Source organism: Pygoscelis adeliae, unplaced genomic scaffold, assembly GCF_000699105.1.
Source record: "Pygoscelis adeliae isolate BGI_AS28 unplaced genomic scaffold, ASM69910v1 Scaffold203, whole genome shotgun sequence".
Classification (NCBI taxonomy): domain Eukaryota; kingdom Metazoa; phylum Chordata; class Aves; order Sphenisciformes; family Spheniscidae; genus Pygoscelis; species Pygoscelis adeliae.
The window spans coordinates 223307-230346 of NW_008824407.1; the positions used below are offsets into that span (position 1 = coordinate 223307).

At 40.7% G+C, this 7040-nt stretch overlaps 1 protein-coding gene across 1 annotated transcript in view; it reads left to right on the forward strand.

The window, feature by feature from the left end:
• DDX42 (DEAD (Asp-Glu-Ala-Asp) box helicase 42) overlaps positions 1–7040 on the forward strand; it is a 22104-nt gene that overhangs the window by 12037 nt on the left and 3027 nt on the right. Inside the window, exons 11-17 of the mRNA XM_009320437.1 lie at positions 456–555; positions 1250–1297; positions 1847–1944; positions 3288–3564; positions 4235–4461; positions 5781–5891; positions 6641–6742. Coding sequence (XP_009318712.1) covers positions 456–555; positions 1250–1297; positions 1847–1944; positions 3288–3564; positions 4235–4461; positions 5781–5891; positions 6641–6742 — 963 coding nt within the window. The remainder of the gene's footprint in view (positions 1–455; positions 556–1249; positions 1298–1846; positions 1945–3287; positions 3565–4234; positions 4462–5780; positions 5892–6640; positions 6743–7040) is intronic.

The window sequence follows — 7040 nt, forward strand, 5'->3', positions numbered from 1 at the left end:
CATTGTCAACTGACTTTGCTTATTGCAAAAACTAGTTACGAACTTGGGCAAAACTGAGCAACTAATGGTTGGAGGAAGTTTTATTGTGGCTATTTATTGGGGTACTAGGCAAGAAAACAAAGCATGAAGAACTCCTGTGCCAAATATGGGATTAAATAGCCAGTTCACAACTAAAATTTAATTTAAATGAAGACTAGGGAATTTTAGGATCTCAGCACTGTTAACCTTGAAAATCCAGTCCTAAAATTCAGCTTGTCAAGTATAGTTGATAAGAGTTTCAGGAGTCTGTTTCTGTGACTTGAATATTGACACTTACTTCTAGAGTGAAGCCTTGAGATGTTTTCTGTTCTAAGTTTCTGGTAAGTGAGGATAAAAAGCAGTTAAGTGCTTGAAGGTTGCATATATTAACATTTTTAAAATATGCTTTAAAAACTTGGCTTTTTTTTTTTTAATAGGGTCGTTTAATTGATCATGTGAAAAAGAAAGCTACAAACCTTCAAAGAGTCACTTACCTTGTGTTTGATGAAGCTGACAGAATGTTTGATATGGGTTTTGGTATGTAATAAACAAAGGTCACTGTTTTGGAAAGCAGTGGTGTCTAGTTCCCAGCTTAGTAGGACTGTGTATAACCCCTGTAGCTTCATATACTTGAAAATACATTAAGGAAATACTTTATAGACAAAAGTCATATTTCAAGGTCTAATATCTGTTGCTGTAAAGAGATCAGCAAAGTCCTGTTGATGTTGAAGTCCAAAACCCCTGATTTTTATCTTGGGAGTTGCTGAATAACTTTTGGGCAAGTCACTTCTGTGCTTTGGTTGTGTGTGTACAAACTACTGGTGTTAAAAGAACTTTCTACTTTATTGGAAGAGGTTTGGTCATTCAGATCTGGATGATTTTGAATATGTGCTCAAGCATCACGGGACATAGCAAAGATTTGACAGTGCTATAACACCGCAAACAGAGGGAGACACTTGTAAGATGTACAAGGTATGCACAGACTTAGCTAGGATCTTTGCTTACGGAACTTTTTGCTGAAGGAACTTCGAAAAGTTTCTTTGTACAGCAAAGGAACTTCCACTGTGCAGCAAATAGCGCCTGGAAGTCACAGTATAACATTAAATACTGAGTGAGAGGCACTCATTCATTCTATGGTTATTTGTTAAATAAAGCAATGAAGTTGCATTTTGAGTTACTCTACTAAATAATGAGCATACAATGATTACTACATTTTCCCTCTCCTTTCCAGAATATCAGGTCAGATCAATTGCTAGCCACGTACGTCCTGACAGACAGAGTAAGTATAAGCATGTTTCAAACTAAACTCCTGAGAGTCGAAGGAGGCTATATGGTGGGCTACCAGTTAAGAATCTGGAACAGAGCTGGGATTTCCTGTTCTTGACGCAGCCACGCAATGAGAGTTTTGCAAGGGTCCACTGGTGTCAATTCTCAGTGTGGGCTGTTGGGAGGGAGCACTTGTGAGTGTGGTTAAATGCCCATACTTGTTCATCAGACTGCAATCCCTCCACAGACTTTACTCAGGGAAAAGATGATTAGCTGAATTAATATTAGTATGTGTTGAGATCCTGTGTTCTCAGCTGCCGTGAAAGAACGTTCACAGCAGTGCCACTTATTATGCACATCTTCTTTCAGATGCCATGAAATGTGTTTCCACTTTGAGGTGTTCTAATAGCATGATTGATAATTTTCATTAGAACCAGTAAAACAGACTGTAGCTTCAGATCGCTGACACCTAGTACAGTTGTACAGGTCTTCATTCACAAGATCTGTGCAGTGTTAAAGAAAATGTATTTTTCAGGGAGTTCAAATACTGTTTTTCTTTTAGCCCTCTTGTTCAGTGCCACTTTCCGTAAGAAGATTGAGAAATTGGCTCGAGATATTCTGATTGATCCAATTCGAGTTGTGCAGGGAGACATTGGAGAGGTAATTCCACATTACTTCTGAGACAGTCGGAGAAAAAAGAACCATTCTGTTTCTGTTGTCTGAAATTTATGTTAAACTGCAGTAGTCATCATTTGTATTTAAGAGTAAATACTTTGTGCTTAACAAAAACTAGTAAGGTTTTGGGTTGTTTTTTAATTTTATTGAGTTTTCTTTCTGCCAACAAATATTCTTGTAGTAGTGGGAGCTTTCATCAAGGAGTGAAACAACATTAATGCAGTGATTTTTTTTTTAATTTTTTTTTAAATTAGGCTGAATCAATGGGTATATCCTTTTGTTTTGTCTCAAAACTATAAATAAATTACAGCTTTTGCAATGAAGGATTTGAAACTTAGACTGTAATGTCTTTCAGCTGGTTTATGTGGGAATGTTGTTTCTATACTTGCTTGACAGTAGCAGCTGAACTATTAGCAGACTAGTAATGAGACTTGGTAATAAGTCGAGGAAGTGGGCAGATTACACTTGCTGTGAAGAAACTGTGCTTACAATACATGAAACTGTTGAGAAGTTTCACAAGATGCCTTCAGAACATTCTTCTTTTGACCAGTTCTCTGCATTTTTTATTTTTTTCAATTAGGAATGTGAGGTGTCCCTTTATAACAAAGAATTAATGGCTACCTGAAGCCCATTCTTTGTGGGAAAATGTTTTTCCTAAGCATTGCTTAAGAAAGAAGCAGCTTTCCTAGATCAATCACATGGGTTCTTTTCTTTGATTATTACTCTGAGAGCATCATCCTTGAAATAATTCATATTTAAATGTGTAAAAACTAAATCTTTCAGAGAAACTTCCAGATAGTGCTGTGTGCTCCACTGCACTTTTATTGCAATACGGAGTGTACAGGGAGTCTGTTTATACCTCCCCTCTTCCTGACTCCGAGGACATGTCACAGCTCACAGGGGTACTTTCTCTGATCTGCATATGAATAACTTTTACTGATGAGCATCCTCTCCATCTCAGACCCTGCTCTTGCACAGTCTGTTTTAGATTTTAATAGCATCTGTGGCAAGAGCATCTAAATTGCAAGTGCCCATCTTTAGATCAGTAGGGTGCTAAACTGCATCATGTCAAAGACTGCACTTTGCCTCTCTCAGGTTTAGCAAAGAGTAGCTCGTTTAACCCCTGCCTTTTCTGCACTGTGAAAATGAAGTGGTCAGCAGTTAGACAAGAGCTGAAACCTCTTTTAAAGGAGAATTTTGGTCCCCCGCTCCTCCGCTTTTTATTCTCATGCTTAGTTTAAATTCCTGGTTTTATTCTGCCATCTGTGTGTGTTTGCCGTACTGTCGTTTCTATCCTGCGTTATTGCATGTCTTATTTCTCCCCTTAGGCAAATGAAGATGTTACTCAAATTGTGGAGATTTTCCCCTCTGGCCCTAGCAAATGGAACTGGCTGACTCGACACCTCGTGGAGTTCACGTCCTCTGGGAGCGTTCTCCTGTTTGTCACCAAGAAGGCAAATGCAGAAGAGCTGGCCAATAACCTTAAGCAGGAGGATCATAATCTGGGGCTGCTTCATGGTGACATGGACCAGAGTGAGAGGAATAAAGTCATTTCAGAATTCAAGAAAAAGGGGATCCCGATACTGGTAGCTACTGATGTGGCAGGTATGTGACATTCTAAGAAACGGCAGGTCATACAAGTTGTGGATATCAGTAGAAAGGCTAACACATGTCAGTGGAAGGCAACAAGGCTGGCTTCTGCACCTGCTGGGCACTGTGTTCCAGGCATTTTTTCAGAAGTACACAGTGTTAGCAAGGGGTTTTATTTTTAAAGTCTTCTAATGGTGTTTAAGTTACAGTATGACAGATATTTTTTCATATACAGAAAGAAAACAAGCTGTTTCTTGAGGAAGTAGTTGCTATTCGTTAATCAGCTGACACATTATGCATGCTTAAATGAAGAGGAAATGGACACACTTGAGGCCTTCTCTAGAACAGCTTTTGTACCCAGATGTTTAGCTGAACAAAGAGTGAATTTCAGTGTCCTTTAATAAAGCCCTCTCTCTTCCTTGGAATAACAATCGTTTAAAGAGATCTCTTCCATCTCCAATCCTGTGAACTTGGGGGATTGGTGTAATTTACACTACTCCTGGAGAAGATAGTGCTACACTTAAGATAACAAAGAGTTTTAGCCACACCTCTTAACTGGGGTGTGTTCCTGTGGAAACTCCTTTCCTATGCTGGAGCAGAATGAAGTGATACGCTGGTATGCATGGGATTGCTTTGGGTTCATTCAGGATAATCACGCTTACCGCTATATTGTTCTTTATTACAGCTCGTGGGTTAGATATTCCTTCCATTAAGACTGTGATCAATTATGATGTGGCTCGGGACATAGATACGCACACCCATAGAATTGGTCGTACTGGCAGAGCAGGCGAGAAGGGAGTTGCCTACACTCTGCTGACTCCCAAAGACAGTAACTTCGCGGGTGATCTTGTCAGAAATCTGGAAGGCGCTAATCAACATGTTTCCAAAGAGCTGTTGGATCTAGCAATGCAGGTACGAACAGGCAAAACTCCTTGAGTAGAGGAAGGTTCCTTCCATGATTGGCACAAAATCAGGAGCTCAGGAACTTGTTTCTGGTTCCATCATGTGTTTGCAGTGACCTTTTGGCAACATACACTGTTTTTAAGCAGGCTTTCTAGTGTTTCTAATGGCCTGTGAAAGAATCCATAAAGACATAAAGATCTTGGAATGCAGTGTGTAATCTGTTTTGGGGTCAGGCACTGCCTAGGAAATTAGGAGCTGTAATTTGGCTGATGCCAGCAGTGCACTCCAGCTCCAGTATCTCATTACAATCAGATTTTCGATATGCATTCGTGGCAGGCACCTGGGAAATGCAGCTTAGTTGAAAGCTAAACTAGAAAATAATTACAGGGACATTTACTCTGTGAAACGGTTGTTGCTTGATCATTATACCTGCTTGGCAGTGCTGTCTGGCAGGCTTGCTATATATAGGTATGATGGATAGCTGAAGCAATTGTACTTGGGCCACTGTACTTGTCAGCTCTTTAAGTTCTTGTCTTTTGCTGCCCGTGTAGCTGCAAGAGAGCGAAGGCTTTTTGGTAATTCCCAAATTCAGAGATGGATTAGCATGCTTGTGGCTTCATTGCCAATCAGCTTGGGCGCTAGCTGCTAGAAGTAAGTATTTTTTCCAAGGTACAGAGGCAGCATTTTCAGAAGGGACAGAATTCGTGAGGCCAAGCTCCACAGGCTGCCTTTGAGAGGAGAGTATAGAAGCTAAATGGCTTGGCTTACTGGCTTCTTCAGGTTTGAAGAAACTATAGGGCATAAAAAGAGGTGCAGCCAACCATTATTTAAAAACCTGGTAACAAGAGGAGGTCTGGTTGGACTGCGCTTTCCTGGCCACTGCTTGTTGCAGGAAGTTTTGCTGTGGCAGAACCTCATTTCTCCTTAGCCGGGCAGTGGGCTAAGTCAGTAAAACCCAAGTATGAGCAAGTGCAGAGCTCCCAAGTGAATGGCATTAGAGATTGCATTTATTCCTGGGTTTATTAGAATGCAACCCCCCAAAACTTTAACATGGATGAAACTTCAGGACAGAAAATTAGTTTTCATAAAAAGCATTTGTAACAAAAAGCTTCAGACCCACATGACAGAACTGTCTACAGCTTGGTTTCAAAGCGCTGTAGCCTGTCACATCCCATCCCCTTGCAACAGCTGTATTGTTGAATGGGAAACAGTGTATTTATATTTTTCTTTTGAAATGCTCAAAATCCCTCTTTTCTGAGCCTCATTACATGCATTTATGAAGCTTCTTATTCCCTGTGGTGAGAAGCATTTGTCCTTCTTTTGTACAGAATCCATGGTTCCGGAAGTCACGTTTCAAAGGAGGAAAAGGCAAGAAGCTGAATATTGGTGGTGGTGGCTTAGGATACCGTGAACGTCCTGGTCTGGGATCAGAAAATTCTGTAAGTAGTTGTTGTTTACGGATTCTTGGAACTTTTAAACTTAGTATTGACTACTCTTTAGTTCAAAAAAATCTTCTCAGTGCTGGAGAATAGCCTCTGCTTTCGAAGGTTTTCATAGCTCAGAATCTTTCAGAATTAGTGTCAGAAATATCTCAAGTGAAACTGTCCTGTGCTGTTACCCTCTTGTCAAGAGCTGCCCTCTTTAGGGCCAGAGTGATCCAGAAGGTTTGGAGATTCTTCCCAAAATAGACTGTCAATGCAAAATAAGTGCTAATAAATTACTTGAGAAGCCATTTCTAGGCTGATTCTTGGCAATGTCCATGCTAGGAAAACAGCTCACTGCCAATGTGTGTGGGGACAGAGTTTAGCTGTAGACACGTTGAAAACACATCGTGTTCAGCATCTTTCCAAAAGTCACAGCTGAAGCCTTGTTCACACTTTGTCTTGGCTATGACCTCTGTGAAAATCTCCATTTGACTGCATTTTGCTTTTGCTTGTACTGTAAGGAGCTGGGCACTGCGGTTACACTGTTGACTAGTGAGTCACTAAGACTTAATGCATCTTTACTTTTCTGTCATCCTCAAGGTCATGGGGCAAACTGTTCTGCCGCTCAGTGCTCTCCCGAAGTTTGTCATCCACAGTAGATGTATTTCCTGAGTGCAGGGTCAAGATAGGTTCGGAGAATGGTTGAATTGAAAAGTGTCTGTGTTGGATAAATCTCTCCAGTTGTCCTTTGTCTTTTTGTACAGGACCGTGGAAACAACAACAGCGTGATGAGTAACTATGAGGCATACAAGCCATCCACTGGGGCAATGGGAGACAGACTTACGGCAATGAAAGCAGCTTTTCAGGTTGGTTCGATCACTTCTACTCCAAGTTCTAACTCAAGAGGAAAGGACGTAACATGGAAAAATTATACTATTGATGATTCAAGACAATTATGGGTTTTTTTTCTCCCCTGAAAATGCAGAAACCCTGTTGACTTCAGGGAAGTTGAGTTTGGTAGTTGTGGCCGTGTCTCATCTGCTTGGAGCACGTGCTCAGCATTGCAGTCCGAAGTGGTAGAATTAGAATGCAGGCTGGACTGAACATGTTTGCACAAAGTTAGTTTGCCAAACTTATTTTGTTTTCTGCTGCCTCTTTGCTCTC